Genomic DNA, 18,383 nt, shown 5'->3' on the forward strand with positions numbered 1-18,383 from the left:
TGACTCACTGGAAAAGACTCTGATGCTGGGAAAGATTGAAGGCAGAAGGAGAAAAGGGTAACAGAGATGAGATGGTTGGATGGCATCACCAATTCAACACACACGAACTTGGGCAAACTCCAGGAGTTGGTGAGGGACAGGGAAGTCTGGTGGGCTGCAGTCCATGGGGTCACAAAGAGTCAGACACAGTAACTGAACAAATAAAAATGAATACATTTCCTTGGCAGGACTTCCTTGGTGGTCCAGCAGTTAAGACTTCATGCTTCCAATGTAGAGGGCACAGGTTCAGTCCCCTGGTTGGGGAATTAAGATCCCACTTGCTACGTGGTCTCTTTTCCCCCCAAAAAACCCTTTTCCTTGGAGTTACACAGTTGATTTTAAAGTTATATATAAAAATAATCAAAACTAATCAGAAAAATCTTTAAAAAGTGCAAAGGGAGGTGTAACTCTTAGAAATTAAACATTGCTGTGGCTGTTTAATTGCTAAGTTGTGTCTGATTCTTTTGCAACCCCATGGACTGTAGCCCGCTAGGCTACTCTGTCTATGGGATTTCTCAGCAAGAATACTGGAGTGGGTTGCCATTTCCTTCACAGTATAAAGTAATTATAATAAAAATAATGTGATATTAGCACATGTGAAATAGGAAAGCTCAATGGAATGGTAAAGAAAGCCCCAGAACAGACTAAAGTATATATGGAAAATGGACACAAGAAGGTAGTATTACAAATACCTAGGGGAGAGATGCATTTTTAAAAACTTGAATCAGGATAAACTCCTAAATCAGGATAAATTCTCAGTGCAAAAAAAATACAAAATCATACCAATACTAGAAGAAAATATAAGTGAATTCATTTGTAATCAGGGAGTGTAATGAGCCTTTCTAATTAAATCCAAAAGTATAAAAGATAAGATTGATAATATTAACTACATAAAAAATATTCAGCCTTTTGCAAAGCAGGAGATACCCTAAGCAAAGTAAAAACAAACAAATCAAAAATTAGTAATAAACTAGGTGAAAATATTTGTGACACATCACAAAGACCTAAATCTCTTTAATATATAAAGAACTCTTAAATATCAAGAAAAACATGTAAAAACTCAATGCTCCTAAAGACACAAATGAAATTCACAGAAACAAAAAAATCACAAATAACCATTACACATTTTTAAAAGATGCTCAACTTCACTCAAGAAAAGGAAGTACAAATTGAAATTTCCACTCTCTATTTTTATAAGATTCACAAAAATTCCTAAGTTGGACTACAATCACTATTAGTGAGGCTGTGGAATAAAAATCACATTTATGATAGGATTGCAAAATGATGCAATGGGGAATTCAGCAATTTCTATAAAAAACAGATTTTGGCAATAACTATCGAAAAAAACAACATAAAAACTCCACAGTGTATCTCCTCTTTGATTCAGCAATCCCATTTCTAGAAATTAACCTGAAAATGCACCTCTACAATTAAGAAATATGTGCTCAAAGTTGTTCACTGAACATTGTAAAATGAGATACCAGAATCAATGCAAATGCCCACCAACAGGGAACTGTCTGAGTAAACTATAGATCATCCACATAATGGATTACTAAGTGGGTATAAATAAAGGATTAATAAATGTCTAATACTAATATAAGGAAACTTACAGAAAATTTATTAAATAAATCCATTTATGTATAAAATACACTATATTAAGATATCCTACATTACATTTAGAATGAGAAGGGCAGAGAAACAAGACACACATATATGTGCATTTATACACTTTTAGGCTTTATTTTGGGCTTCCCTGGTAGCTCAGCTGGTAAAGAATCCACCTGCAAAGCAGGAGACCCTGGTTCAATTCCTGGGTCGGAAGATCGCATTGAGAAAGGATAGGTTACCCACTCCAGTATTCTTGGGCTTCCCTGGTGGCTCAGACAGTAAAGAATCCCCCTGTAATGTGGGAGACCTGGGTTCAATCACTGAGTTGGGAAGATCCCCTGGAGGAGACATGGCAACCCACTCCAGTATTCTTGCCTGGAGAATCCCCATGGACATAAGAGCCTCACGGGCTACAGTCCATGGGATTGCAGAGAGCTGGACATGACTGAGTGACTAAGCACAGCACAGAAGAGTGCATATCATATGAACTAGCCAATTCTACTTCTAGAAATAAAATCCTAGAAGAAACTTTTATACATGTGTGCCAGGAAAGTGTCAAGATTTGCTAAAGTAGCATTGTTTATCATAGCAAAATATTCAAAACAACTTAAATAATCATTGCCAAAAGATGTATAAGTTGTGTTACATTCATACAATAGAAGGCTGTATAGAAGAAAATAAATGATGAAATGTATTCGAGTCACAAGTATCAGCGTGATTGACTCTCAAAACATATTTCTAGGTGAACACACACGCACAAAAGTAAGTTACAGAAAAATATAGAGATCTTGCCTCAATTTGTTGTAGAAAGCTCAAAACCAAGCAATCGGAAAAGTCTACATGTGCTATCAAAAACCAAATTCAGGATAATAGTTACCTCTAGAGGGCAGGATAGGAAATACAATGGAGAAGGTATTCAAAAGTATTGATTATGTATTATTCTTAAGCTACAAACAAGGGGATAAAAAGGTATCTTTTTTTTTTAATCATTCATTAAGCAGTACATATATATATATACTCATATAACATTTTATAAAAGATGAAATTAATTTTAAGGGGCCAATTATGCAATATATTCTAAGATACTTATAAAATACATTTGCCAGTAAAACTCTAAAAAAAAAAAATCCAAAACTTAAAATTTAACTGATTTCTGGAGATTTCTCCCTGGTGGTCTAGTGACTGAGTCCAGACTCACAGTGCAAGGGGGTCTGGGTTTGGTCAGGGAACTAGATTCCACATGTTACACTAAAAGATCCTGTGTGCTGCAACTAATTCTGGACCATCCAAATTAAAAAAAAAAAAAAAAAATCAAAATTTAACTGATTTCTGTTAAAATGTTATTTTTAAAAGAATAAAATTCACTTATAGTTACACTGACAGGTTTTCTTAGTAGATGTTGTCCCGCCTTTGAAAGAACACATTCCTCCTTCTTCTATCAGAATCTAGAAGAAAAACAAAATTTTAACAGCTCCCAAGTATATACAATAATATCTACTTATAGCTACCTTTTACCACCCCAATTCAACTTATAGCACTTGTCTTTCATATTACTTTAATTGAACAAAGAGGATTATAAAACCACAAAGAAAAATTTACCTGTGATGAACAGTAATTGAAACAAAATTTAAATTGGTTTAGAAACAGAAAACAATAGAACAGACATTTGCCAGGAAATAAATTACTGACAAAAAGGAGAGACTTTGGGTAATCTTAGTAAATGCAGTTGAAAAAAGACAAAGATATTAAAGCAATTTGGATATCTATTCCATTATTTTCTTTTAAATTTCTTAAGTTGGATATCAGTTCATTTAATTTCAGATTTTTTTAAATAATATAAGCTCTTAAAGGTATAAATTTTCTGTAGAATACACCACTGGTTTTGATTTTCATCAATTTCTATGTAATTTGCATTTTATTTTCATTTTTTTTCTTTTATTTGTTAAACCCACAGTATTTCTTAATTTCCAACAAGGTAAGGGAGGTTAGGGCTTCCCTGATGGCTCAGTAGTAAAAAATTCACCTTCAAGGCAGGAGACAAGGGTTTGACCCCTGGGTCAGGAAGATCCTCTGGAGAAGGAAATGGCAACCCACTCCAGTATTCTTGCCTGGGAAATTCCATGGACAGAGGAGCCTGGCAGGCTACAGTTCATGGGGTCACTAAAGAGTTGGACATGACTTAGTAACTGAATAGCAACAACAAGAAGGGAAGGTAAGCACCTATTGTTGTTGCTGTTCATTTCTACTTAAATTAATTTTTATTAGAGAATGTGGCTATGAATCTTTTCAAAGATGAGGATCTTACACTTTTTTATGGCTTACTATATGAATTATGTTATGGACTTATAGAAAATAAATATTCTCTGGTGGTAGGATATAGTTTTTTAGATAGATAGGTAGTATAAAAGAGAAACTGTCTAGCTGCTCACTGAACCTGTTTCTCCCAGGCATACAGCTAAACTTCATTTCTCAGCCTTCCTTGGAGTTGATTAGAATGAGCTATTTAAGTTCTGGTCATGGGCAAAAGTGGTGCAGACCACTACCAGTCTCGGCTATAAAATTTTTCTGCATAATCTTCCATTTTCTTTCCCCTCTGATATCAACATACAGTGCAAACATGGAAGCTTACAGCAGAGTCCCTACCAGCTCAGGGTCCTGAATAACTTTATAGAGCACAGCCTCTTCTATAACCCTATTATTCAACCATTTTAAAAAGTCTTGTATATTCAGTTCTTAAAACATTCAAGCTCAAAATGTGCACCAGAAACCCACAAGCTGAAAAAGCTACAGAGACCCAAGAGTAGGCATATACTCCTGTATAAACTTCAGATCTTTTGATAGAGAATAACAGAAAAAGAAGATAAGACCAAATAGGGAAAAAAAAACTTAATTATTCAAGGAATTTCCCCCATCCTCCAGTTCAGCAAGTGTTCACAGTATCTGCCCAGAAGGATTTCATAATTGGTATGGATCAATAAGTTTATGTCTCCTCTTCTCTTTTCTAAATGGGCATTTTAGTGCATTTATACTGTCCTTGCCCTGGTACAATTTCCTTCATATATATATCTTTTCCTGTCTTTTTATTTTCAACCTTTGTTATTATGTTCTACATGTTTCCTCAAAAATATGTAGATTTTTTCTTCTCAATTTGATATTCCTTGAATCTTGATAAGAAAAGTCAGCCTTTTTATAAAATTTAACATATTAATAGCTAAGCAGGATTCATTCCTTACATTTTATGTTTACTGTTTATGTAGAAGTGTTATTTCACTTTTTTCCCACCTTGTTCTACTGTGACATCCCCACTCTTTTATATTCTGACGCTCTCCCATCTCTCTCCATTTCTCTAGTGATTATCTTCCCATTTTAAACAAACTTATGTAAACTGTATTCCTCCACTATTTCAAAATTTCATAGGCTGCAGTTAAAGATGGCAATGTAGGAGGATTCTGAACTCACTTCCTTCCATGGACACACTAAATCTAAGCTATATACAGAACAATTTCTTCCAGCTGCACCCCATCATTCCCCCACCCCCCGCCAAAGAAACAACTATTTCAGTTCAGTTGCTTAGTTGTATTCGACTCTTTGTGACCCCATGGACTGCAGCACGCCAGGCATCCCTGCCCATCACCAATTCCCAGAGCTTACTCAAACTCATGTCCATCAAGTTTGTGATACCATCCAACCATCTCATCTTCTGTTATCCCCTTCTCCTCCTGCCTTCAATCTTTCCCAGCATCAGGGACTTTTCCAATGAGTCAGTTCTTCGTATCAGGTGGCCATGATATTGGAGTTTCCACTTCAGCATCAGTCACTCCAATGAATATTCAGGACTGATTTCCTTTAGGATTGACTGGTTTGATCTCTATACAGTCCAAGGGACTCTCAAGAGTCTTCTTCAACATGACAGTTCAAAAGCATCAATTCGTTGGTGCTCAGCTTTCTTTATAGTCCATCTCTCACATCCATACATGACTACTGTAAAATCCATAGCTTTGAATATACGGACCTTGGTCGGCAAAGCGAGTGAATGAGTAAAAGTTGTTCAGTCATGTCCGACTCTTTGCAATCCCATGGACTATACAGTCCATGGAATTCTCCAGGCTAGAATACTGGAGTGGGTAGCCTTTCCCTTCTCCAGGGGATCTTTCTAACCCAGGGATCGAACCCAGGTATCCCACATTGCAGGCAGATTCTTTACCAGCTCAGCCACAAGGGAAGCACAAGAATACTAGAGTGGGTAGCCTATCCCTTCTCCAGCGGATATTCCCGACCCAGGAATCGAACCAGGGTCTCCTGCATTGCAGGTGGATTCTTTACCAACTGAGCTATCAGGTATGCTCTGGCAAAGTGATGTCTCTGAATTTTATTTTCTTGGTCTCCAAAATCACTGATGGTGACTACAGCCATGAAATTAAAAGAAGCTTGCTCCTTGGATGAATATCTATGACCAATCTAGACAGCATATTTTCATCCAAGGAGCAAACCTCTTTTAAATTCATGGCTGCAGTCACCATCTGCAGTGATTTTGGAGCCCAACAAAATAAAATCTCACACTATTTCCATTGTTACCCCATCTTTTTGCTACAAAGTGATGGGACTGGATGCAATGATCTTCATTTTTTGAATGCTGTGTTTTAAGCCAACATTTTCATTCTCCTCTTTCACTTTCATCAAGAGGCTCTTTAGCTTTTCTTTGCTTTCTGCCGTAAGAGTGGTGTCATCTGTGTACCTGAGGTTACTGATATTCCTCCTGGAAATCTTGATTTCATCTTGTGCTTCACTCAGCCCAGCATTTCACATGATGTTCTCTGCAAATAAGTTAAATAATCAGAGTGACAATATACAAGCTGGATGTACTCCTTTCCCAATTTGGAAACAGTCCATTGTTCCATGTCCGGTTCTAACTGTTGCCTCTTGACCTGAATACAGATGTTTCAGGAAGCAGGTCAGGTGGTCTGGTATTCCCACCTCTTGAAGAATTTTCCACAGCTTGTTGTGATCCACATAGTCAAAGCCTTTGCTGTAGTCAATAAAACAGAAGTAGATGTTTTTCTGAAACTCGCTTGCTTTTTCGATGATCCAGCAGATGTTGGCAATTTGATCTCTGGTTCCTCTGCCTTTTCTAAATCAGCTTGAACATCTGGAAGTTCCTGATTCACATACTGTTGAAGCCTGGCTTGGAAAATTTTGAGCATTACTTTGCTAGCGCGTGAGATGAGTGCAATTGTGTGGTAGTCTGAGCATTCTTTGGCATCGCCTTTCTTTGGGATTGGAATCAAAACTGACCTTTTCCAGTTCTATGGCCACTGCTGAGTTTTCCAAACTTGTTGGCATATTGAGTGCAGCACTTTCACAGCATCATCTTTTAGGATTTGAAATAGCTCCACTGGAATTCCATCACCTCCACTAGCTCTGTTCATAGTGATGCTTCCTAAGGCCCACTTGACTTCGCATTCCAGGATGTGTAGCTCTAGGTGAATGATCAAACCATCATGGTTATCTGAGTCATTCAGATCATTTTTATATAGTTCTTCTGTGTATTCTTGCCACCTCTTCTTAATAGCTTCTGTTTATGTTAGGTCCATACCATTTCTGTCCTTTATTGAGCCCATCTTTGCATGAAATGTTCCCTTGGTATCTCTAATTTTCTTGCAGAGATCTCTAATTTTTCCCATTCTACTGTTTTCCTCTATTTATTTGCATTGATCACTTAGGAAGTCTTTCTTATCTCTCCTTGCTTTTCTTCTAGAACTAACACCAAAAACAGATGTCCTTTTCATCACAGGGACTAGAATACAAAAGTAGGAAGTCAAGAGCTACCTGGAGGTACAGGCAAGTTTGGCCTTGGAGTACAAAATGAAGCAGGTCAAAGGCTAACAGAGTTTTGCCAAAACAACATACGGGTCATAGCAAACACCCTCTTACAACAACACAAGAGATGACTCTACACATGGACATCACCAGATGGTGATAACCAAAATCAGATTGACTATATTCTTTGCTGCTAAAGATGGAGAAGCTCTATACAGTCAGCAAAAACAAGACAAAGAACTGATTGTGGCTCAGATCATCAACTCCTTTATTGCAAAATTCAGACTTAAATGAAGAAAGTAGGGAAAACCACTAGACCGTTAAGGTATGACCTTAATCAAATCCCTTATGATTATACATTGGAAGTGACAGAGTCAAGGGATCAGATCTGGTAGACCGAGTGCCTGAAGAAATATGGATGGAGGTTCGTGACATTGTACAGGAGGCAGTGATCAAGTCCATCCCCAAGAAAAAGAAGTGCAAAAAATGCATAATGGTTGTCTGAGTATGCCTTACAAATAGCTGAGAAAGGAAGAGACGTGAAAGGCAAAGGAGAAAAGGAAAGATATACCCATCTGAAAGAAACAACTAGCTAAGAGCCAAATTGAGGAAATGTAAACATATTGGCTAAATGAGAAAAAAAATTAAAAAAAAAAACAAAAAACCTCACATTGAGGCAGGTAGGACAGGCTGAGATCAATCTTAGATTACTCTGAGACACCATAAACCTCACCCCAGGTGCAGCAACCCACAATCAGGAAGGAACCTACAACTGAAAGTGTCTTGATTAAGAGCTAATGGTTTGAACCTTATATTTGTTTCCTGAACTTCTAAGACCTGTATCTGAGAGATAAGCATCCCAAATATCAAGCTTTGAAAGCCAGTAAAGTCTATGTCCATGAGATCCAGTTCTCAAAGGGTTTACACAAGCTCCCTGTGACTACTCTCCAGGGCTTAGATACAGGCAGCCCACTGACACACTCAATCTTTCTGTGCTGCTGCTGCTGCTAAGTCGCTTCAGTCGTGTCCGACTCTGTGCGACCCCATAGACAGCAGCCCACCAGGCTCCACCGTCCCTGGGATTCTCCAGGCAAGAATACTGGAGTGGGGTGCCATTGCCTTCTCCGAATCTTTCTGTGAAAGAAGCCTATTAGTTTACCTTCATATATGTGGCCTTAACAGAAGGCTTCTGATTAAACTCACATCTAAGGGCAGGCTATAATTCTCTTCAGGGACCTCAGAGTCTAGGCATTACCTTCATGCTCCTTCTGCTTTGATCTAGGTCACCAGCATCTCCCAGAGATGAGACTATACACACAGCTGGTACCCTAGCTTTTGTGGTTTCCATCCTTTGTCTGCTTGGCTCTGGTAGCCAATGCATCTTATACTCAGAGGTCCTGCAGCCCTATAACAAATGGAGAAATAGTTCTCAGATAGTCATTCCCCTCAGAGGCCAGCACAGAGGCAGCAGACTGAAACATACCCTCAATCTTTCTGTGAAAGAGGCCTACTTTTTTATCTTAAATCTTCAGCCTCAGGGACAGGATTCTTATTTGACACACTTTTAGAGGCATACTGAAATACTTTTCGAAGACCACAGAACTCAGCAGGTGCCATCTTTGTCCTTTCCTTCTGCCAGATTCTAAGCTGTCACAAAGAATGTTACCTGCCATATCAGTAAACAAAGGATGTTGCAGCCATCAAGACATCAGCTAGTGCAGCCTCCTCTGCCCCCTCCACGTATGGGTGCACCCTGAGGGGATTCAGGATGAGAGAAAACAGGATACTGGACTGGACATTTAAGGTATATATCAAAACAAATTATTTTAAGAAGTCCAGCACTTGCTTCTTCTCACACATAGAAAAGTGCTATATTCATTAACTTGAGATGTCTGGTTTTTCTTTAATTAACAGTAATCCTTTGATGCTCAGACTATTTTCTGCTTTTGTAAAAACACCTGTATGTCCTGGCTCCCCTCTTACCTTGAAGGAACAGTTCTCTGGAGCTATCTGAGAGACTGTCCTCTGGGCAAAAGACCCAGTATGCCTGCTCAAAAAGACCCCTCAAAAGCAAAAAACATAATTCTCAACTTTCAGGATGTGATTTTTTTTTCAGTTGACACTGGTATCTCCCAGAAAAGAGCTTGTACACACATCTGGTACCCTGACATTTGAGGCTGCTGCCCAAAGGACACGTCCCTTGATATCTTGGCTCTGGTGGCCAGTATGGCTTGTGTTCACAGGTTTAACAGGTTGTTATTGATGGTGTAGTCACTAAGTCGTGTCTGACTCTTGCGACCCCATGGACTGTAGTCTGCTAGCCTCCTCTGTCCATGGGATTTTCCAGGCAAGAATACTGCAGTGGGTTGCCATTTCCTTCTCCAGGGTTCAACAGGGTGTTTGAGAATTGTTTCTTTGTTCAACAGGGTGGTAGCAAACAAAGAAACAACTCTCAACTGGTTATCACACCAGGTCTCAGTATAGAGGGGGCATACAGAAATCCACATCTCAAATTCTTCTCATGAAAGAGGTATATTTGCATACCTTATAAGCTATTGGCTGAGGTCTAGCTTCAAATCAGACTAAATCTATATTTTGACTGGCAGGTTTTGGCACACCCACAACTAGGAGCCACTTAAAGTACACTAGGATGCTTGGACAATCACAAAGATTTGAGAGACAACCAAGACCTAGGGCAAGGTTGACACATAGTGATCATCACTTACATGAAGCCACTCCTTCAAGACTATGAGAGGCAACTTTCTTATCTAATGCATGAAAACCAACAGAGTGTTAGGAAAATGGAGAAACAGAAGAATATTTTCCAGATGAAAGAAAAAAGATAAAACCTTAGAAAAAGACCTTAATGAAATGGAGATAACTGCTTTACCTTATACCTTACAAAATAACAGTCAAAATAACTGATCACTGAGATCAGGAGATCAACATGTGAGCAAAGTAAGAATTTCAACAAAGAAACATAAAATAAAGGAAAATACCAAACAGAAATCAGAGCTTAAGAATACAATAACTGAACCTAAAAATATAATAGCAAAATACAAAAATAGTCTTAATGACCCGGATAACCATGATGGTAGTAAGACAACATGGAGCCAGACATCCTTGAGTGTGAATCAAGTGGGCCTTAGAAAGCATTACTATAAAACAGTTAGTGGAGGTGACAGAATTCCAGTTGAGCTATTTAAAATCCCAAAAGATGATGCTGTTAAAGTGTGGCACTCAATATGCCAGCAAATTTGGAAAACTCAGCAGTGGCCACAGGACTGGAAAAGGTCAGTTTTAATTCCAATCCCAAAGAAGGGCAATACCAAAGAATGTTCAAACTACTATATAATTGCACTCATTTCACATGCTAGCAAGGTAATACTCAAAATCCTTCAAGCTAGGCTTCAGCAGTACATAAGTGACAGCTTCCAGATGTCCAAGCTGGATTTAGAAAAGGCAGAGGAACCAGAGATCAAATTGCTAACATCTGCTGGGTCACAGAAAAAACAAGAGAATTTCAGAAAAACATTTACTTCTGCTTCACTGACTACACTAAAGGTTTTGATTGTGTGGATTACAACAAATTGTGGAAAATCCTTAAAGAGGTAGGAATAACAGACCACCTTACCTGATTGCTGCAAAACCTGTATGAAGGTCAAGAAGCAGCAGGTAGAACCAGACGTGGAACAACAGACTGGTTCAAAATTAGGAAAGGAGTACATTAAGGCTATATGCTGTTACACTGCTTATTTATGTATTTCTTATTTATTTATTTATGCACTCGTTTATGTACTTCTAGGCAGAGTACACCATGTAGAATTCTGAGCTGGATGAATCTCAAGCTGGAATCAAGATTTCCAGGAGAAATATCAATAACCTCAGATATCAATAACCCCACCCTTATGGCAGAAAGAAAAGAGGAACTGAAGAGCCTTTTGATGAAAGTGAAAGTGGAAAGTCAAAAAGCTGGCTTAAAATTTAACGTTCAAAAAACTAAGATCATGGCATCCAATCCCATCACTTCATGCCAAATAGATGGGAAAAAAATGGAAACAGTGACAGACTTCACTTTCTTGGGCTCTAAAATCACTGCAGACAGTGACTGCATCCATGATAATAAAAGACGCTTGCTTCTTGGAAGACAAGCTATGATTAATCTAGATAGCGTATTAAGAAGCAGAGACTTCACTGTTTCCCAGAGTTTTCTCAAACTCACCTCTATTGAGTTATGATGCCATTCAACCATCTCATTCTCAGTCACAAAGGATTTTCTGAGACATCACTTTGCCAACAAAGGTCTGTCTAGTCAAAGTTACAGTTTCTCCAGTAGTCATGTACAGATGTAAGAGCTGGATCATAAAGAAGGATGAGTGTCAAAGAATTGATGCTTTCAAGCTATGGTGCTAGAGAAGACTCCTGAGAGTCCCTTGGACTGCAGGGAGATCCAACCAGTCAATTCCTAAAGGAAATCAACCCTGAATATTCATTGGAAGGACTGTTGCTAGTGCTGAAGCTCCAATACTTTGGCAACCTAATGTGAAGAGTCAACTATTGGCAAAGATGCTGATGTTGGCAAAGATTGAGGGCAGAGGGAGAAGAGGATGACAGAATATGAGATGGTTGGATGGCATCACTGACTCAACAGACATGAGTTTGAGCAAATTGCGGGAGATAGTGAAGGACAGGAAGGCTTGGCATGCTGCAGTTCATGGGTTCACAGAGTGGGACACGACTGAGTGACTGAACAACTATGCAACAACAATGAACTATTTCTCAATTGGATTGTGATGTGCAATGAGAAGTGGATTTTTTACATCAACGGGTGACAAGCAGCTCAGTGATTGGTCTGAGAAGCTCCAAAGCACTTCCTAAAGCCAAACTTGCACCCAACAGTCATGGTCACTGTTTGGTGGTCTGATTCCCTACAACTTTCTGAATCCCAGAGAAACCATTACATCTGAAAAATATACTCAGCAAATTGATGAGATGCACAGAAAATTGCAACGTGACCTTTACCAGGAGAGACCTTTGACTTAGCCATGGAAAGCTTCAATCAAGTTAAAAGACTAAAAAAAACACAGAGGGTGACTGCAGAGAAGAAAGCATTTAAATGAGAAATTAATTCAAAGATACTTTTAAAACTCCATGTATTTGGAAATTAAATGTCCACTTATGATTGATGGGTGTATCTAAGAAGCCATAACAAGGAAAACTAGAAAATATCTGTAACAGAATAAACACGAAAAGAGAATTTTATAGAATTTGCTGCATGCAGCTGAAGCTGTTCAATGTAACTAAACACAAAAATTTCCTTAAATATAAATGGATTAAATGCACCAACCAAAAGACACTGAATGGCTGGGTGGATGAAAACATGTACGTGAATGCATTTCCATTTACTACATCACTCTATTTAACCCCCCAAATTATATGTAATTATTTTATATTGTTGGGTTAATCATGTTTCCATTATGGCTTGCAATCATAATAATTAACTTTTATTTTTTCTCTATTGACTGTGAAAAGTAATAAACATCTTTTATTATTGTGATTATGTAACTATTCATTTTAATACCATTATATCATGATTGATCAACAGAAAATAATAAACTCTATATCACTAAAATTATCATTTAACAGAAAAATCTGAAATCAGTTTTTAAAATTCACATGTACTTTAGAATTGTCTTAGAATTTTTTGAGAAATACAAATTCTAGAAAAACATCTAATTCTGCTTCATTAACTATGCTAAATCTTTGATTATGTGGATCACAACATGCTGTGGAAAATTCTTAAATAGATAGAATACCAGACCACCTTTCCTGCCTCCTGAGAAACCTGTATGCAGGTCAAGAAGCAGCAGTTAGAACTGGACATGGAAAAATAAACTGATTCAAAATTGGGGAAGGAGTAGGTCAAGGCTGTATGTTGTTACCCTGCCTATTTAACTTATACGCAGAATACATCATGCAAAATGCTGGACTGGATGAAGCACAAGCTGGAGTCAAGATTGCTGGGAGAAATTATCAACAACCTCAGATATGCAGATGAATTCTACTTTAATCACAGAAAGTGAAGAGGAACTACAGAACCTCTTGATGAGGGTGAAAGAGGAAAGTGAAAAAGCTGGATTAAAACTCAACATTCAAAAAGCAAAGATCATGGCATCTGGTCCCATCACTTCATGGCAAATAAGAGGGGAAAAAGTGGAAACGGTGAAAGACTTTATTTTCTTGGGTTCTCAAATCTGCGGATGGTGACTGCAGCCATGACACTAAAAGACACTTGTTCCTTGGAGGAAAGCTATAACAAACGTAGAGAGTACATTGAAAAGCAGAGACATCACTTTGTTAAGAAAGGTCTGTCTTGTCAGGCTATGGCTTTTCCAGTAGCCATGTACCAATATGAGAACTGGACCATAAAGAAGGCTGCGCACCAACGAATTGATGCTCTTGAGCTGTGGTGCTGGATAAGACTCTTGAGAGTCCCTTGGACAGCAAGGAAATCAAACCAGTCAACCCTAAAGGAAATCAACCTTGGATGACATTGGAAAGACTGTTGCTATAGTTGAAGCTCCAATACTTTGGCCACCTGATGCAAAGAGCCAACTCATTGGAAAAGACCCTGATGCTGGGAAAGACTGAGGGCAGGAGGAGAAGGGGGCAACAGAGATTGAGATGGTTGGATAGAATCACTGACTGAATGAACATGAATTTGAGCAAACTCTGGGAAACAGTGAAGGACAGGGAATCCTGGCCTGCTGAAGTCCATGGGTTTACAAACAGATGGACATGACTTAGCAAGAAAACAACAACAATATTTTTTTTCTTCTCCAAAGCTCCAGATGTGATTCTAATGAACAGCCATGTTTAAAAACAACTGGAGTATATGATGATCTTTGACTTTTATCTAGTTTGTCTCACTTTTTCTATGTCATATTCAGTAATCCCATTTAATTTAATGATTTCCCATTACTCCATCTCATTTTTTGTTGTTCTTTCTCATGCCTTTATCAAGTGTAGTAGAAAAATGATACATATATATATGTATATATATATACACTCTATAGTATGTATAATGTATATATATTTTAGAAAACTTATGAATTTTTGCCTAGCTAAAAATTTATGACATTTTGGTTCCAGTTGTTTAACTCTTTGCAACCCTGTGGACTGTAGCCTACCAGGTTCCTCTGTCCATGGGGATTCTCCAGGCAAGAATACTGGAGTGGGGTGCCACGTGCTCCTCTAGGGGATTTTCCAACCCAGGGATCGAACCCAGGTCTCCCACATTGCAGGCAGATTCTTTACCATCTGGGCCACCAGGGAAGCCCATGAAAACTGGAGTGGTAGCCTATCCCTTCTCCAGGAGATCTTCGCGACCCAGGAATCGAACCAGGGTCTCCTGCATTGCACGTGGATTCTTTACCAGCTGAGCTACTGGAGAAGTCCTATATATATATATAGGACTCCTATATATATATATATATATACACAGTCTATACTATGTACTATATATATTTTAGAAAACTTACAAATTTTTGCAAGGCTAAAAAAATTTATGACATTTTGGTTCCAGTTGTTTGACTAAGTATGAAAAGAATGCTAGATTTCTAGTTTATATTCACTTAAAGTTTTGATATAGTTCCATTCATTCTGGCATCTATTATTACTGTTAGAAGTCTAGAAAACTTATTATCTTAGCTATTTAAAAAAACACTGAATGATGCTTGAAACATCTAATCCAATTCTGAGACTCTAAGGAAATACTATGTTAAAAAAAAAATAGGAAATTAACATGTGATACCATATTATTAACTAAAGTACAGATTTTGTTCAAATACCACAAAATTTTATGCTACTGTCCATTATTTGTTTTCATACCTTATTCAAGACTGCACATTATAGATTTTTTGACGATAAGACATTCTGACAGATGTAAAGTGATATCTCATTGCTGTTTTGATGTTCATTTCTCTGATAATTAGTGATTTGATACTCATTAGTAATGAATATCTTTTCATGTGATCATTGCACATCTATATGTCTATTTTGAAAAAAGTCTATGCAAATACTTGATCATTTTTTATTGTGTATTTTTTTATCTTAAATTTGTATGAACTGTTTATGTATATTTTGATATTAATTCGTTGACTGCATCATTTACAAACATTTTCTCCCATTCTGTTGATTGGCTTTCCATTTTGTTGTTGGCTTTATCTGCTGTGGAAAAGCTATTAAATTTAACTAGGTCCCATTTATTTATTGTTGCTTTTATTTCTTCAGACTTAGGAGACAGATGCCCACCCCCCAACACTGCTACAGTTTATGTCAAAGGGAGAAGTTTTATGGTTTAATGTCTGTCATTTAGGTCTTTAAACCATTCTGAATTTATTTTTGGATAAGGTGTGAGGAAATATTCTAATCTCATTGTTTTACATGTAGCTGTCCAGTTTTCCCACTTGTTGGAGCACTACTTGTCAAAGAGGTTGTCTTCTCCCTTATATATTCTTGCCTCCTCTGTCATAGATTAATTTACCATAGGTCTGGGGGTTTCTCTCTGGGCTCTCTATTCTGTCCCATTGATTTGTGTGTCTGTTTGTGCAGATATCATGCTCCAAGCACATTTTAACAATGTTAGTTCCTCCAAGTCACGAAAATGTGATGTCTTTCCATTTCTTTGTATTATGTTCAATTTCCTTCATCAATGTTTTATAGCTTTCAGATTACAGGTCTCTCATCTCCTTAGGTTTATTTCCAGGTATTTTATTCTTTTTGGTATGCTTTTAAATGAGATTTTTTTTTAACTTTCTCTTGTATCCTGCAACCTTGTTGTATTTGTTTATTAGTTCTAATAGTTTCTATGTGGTGACTTAAAGGTTCTCTAGGTAAAGTATCATGTTATCTGCAACTAACAACAGTTTTACTTCTTTCCTTCAAGAGTGGACATCCTTATCTTGTTCCTGAATTTATGAGATGGCTTTCAGTTTTTCACCACTGAGTATGATGTTAACTGTAAGTCTGTCATAAAGGGGCTTTATATGTTGAAATATTTTCCCATCAATAGCCACTTTGATGAGAGCTTTTACCATGAATGATGTTAAATTTTGTCAAATTCTTTTTTTTTTTCCAACAGAATGAAGCTTATTTGTCATATACATGTCATGTTTGACAACAGAGAAAATGCTATTTACAAAAAATAACGGTAGATTAAAAATACATAGTATTTGTATTTTAATACAATAATAGGGTCCCAGGATACAAACAAAGAAGTCTGATTCCAAGTTTTCATTACAAAGTTATTTGCTATACTACAAAGAACTATAGCGGAGGTAAACTTTGTCAGTATATTTCTCAAGTCAACATTACTCAATTTCATATACTCGGTTTTACATCTGTAGAGGAAGAGACAACTTCTTCAGCACATGCACCACTGATTTCTGAGTCTTGTACTTCAGAATCCTCAGCAGTTTCCTCTTTAGAATCAAATTCCTGACTATCCAGTGATTCAAGGTTATCCAGAAGTTCATGACTCAGCCTCTATTATCTCTGCCATATACTGTACATGTTCTGCCAATTCCTTATTCTCCTTCCTCAAGCAGGCAATTTCATTATCCTTTTGTTCAATTTCTTTATGAAGTTTCTCATGTTCCTTAAGTGCCTCATAGAGACCCTTCCTCCATTTTTCCACCACTTCTTTCCACATTGAGAAGATTCTGTAATCATAAGATCAAATGCTTCTTGGGTGACTCCTCCAAGATTTTTATTTTCACTATGTTCTGGGTCAGTAACAACTCCAGAGCTGGAAATCTTATATATTAACTGGTTATGCCAATGTTTCCATTTGGACAAGCCTTTAACCAACTCATTTTCTCTTCCAACTAGAGATCCAGCCATAGAAGGCTGAGTCATCTTCAGAGTTCTTCTTGGAACAGGACTATTCTTTACATTCTCTTAGAGTCCTTCTTGTTTTTGCTTCATACTGTGACTCATTACACATCTGATGGAAGCATGCAGTCCTCCTAGCGAATGCAGGTAGTTGTGGCCTCTGTGCCTCACACCAGGTCCACAGCCAAACCATGTTTGGCTTGACAGCCACTGGAGATTGTTCTTTTTTAAAAGTAAATTTTAAACATTTACTTCTTTGACTGGTCAGGTCTTTGTTGTAGCACGTGGAATAGCCATTGTGTCATGTGGATCATGGTGCCTGTGTATCCTTCAATGCAGGTACAAGGACTCTTTAGCTATGGTGAATAGGCACAGTTGCCCTGTGGCTTGTAGGATCTTAGTTCCCCAACCAGGGATTGAATCTGTGTTTCCTGCACTGCAAGACAGAATCTTAACCACTAGACAACTAATGAAGTCCCTCAAATGCTTTTTCTTCACCTATTGAGATCATGTCACTTTTATCCTTCCTTTTGTTAATGTGATATAGCATATTGCTTGATTTGCAAATGGTGAACCATCCTTTTGACCCTGGAATGAATCCAACTTGATTAAGGTGTATGTTCCTGTTTACATACTGTTGGATTTGGTTTGCTAATATTGTGTTAAGGATTCTGCCATCTATATTCATCAAAGATATTGTCCTATAATTTTCTTTTTTGTACTGTCTTTGTCTTGTTTTGGTATCAGGGTAATGTTGGCCTTGTAGAATGAATTTGGAAGTGTTCCCTACTCTTACATTTTTTTGGAATAGTTTGAGAAGGATAGATACTAGTGCTTCTTTACATGTTTGGAAGAATTCCACATGAAACCATCTGGTCCTAGACTTTTGTTTGTAGGGAGTTTTTTAAATTACAGATTTGATTTCACTTCTAGTGACTGATCTATTATATTGTTTCTTCTTGTCTCAGTCTTAACAGGCTGTACGTTTTTAGAAATTTGTCCCTCCTTCAAAGTTGCCCAATTTG

The 18,383-nt window shown here is 37.6% G+C and overlaps 1 protein-coding gene and 1 pseudogene across 2 annotated transcripts in view; both read right to left on the reverse strand.

The window, feature by feature from the left end:
- Positions 1-18,383, reverse strand: part of REDIC1 (regulator of DNA class I crossover intermediates 1) — an 87,175-nt gene that overhangs the window by 14,491 nt on the left and 54,301 nt on the right. Inside the window, exons 10-11 of the mRNA XM_081483685.1 lie at positions 8,720-8,869; positions 3,023-3,092 (exon numbers count right to left, since the gene is read on the reverse strand). Of these exons, the coding sequence (XP_081339811.1) occupies positions 3,023-3,092; positions 8,720-8,869 (220 nt within the window). The remainder of the gene's footprint in view (positions 1-3,022; positions 3,093-8,719; positions 8,870-18,383) is intronic.
- Positions 15,983-17,463, reverse strand: LOC145503664 (geminin pseudogene; annotated as a pseudogene). The gene has a single exon (XR_014051643.1). The product of XR_014051643.1 is annotated as a geminin pseudogene (transcript).

Source organism: Giraffa tippelskirchi, chromosome 4 (assembly GCF_054371585.1).
Source record: "Giraffa tippelskirchi isolate mGirTip1 chromosome 4, T2T-mGirTip1v1.2.pri, whole genome shotgun sequence".
In the NCBI taxonomy this organism is placed as follows: domain Eukaryota; kingdom Metazoa; phylum Chordata; class Mammalia; order Artiodactyla; family Giraffidae; genus Giraffa; species Giraffa tippelskirchi.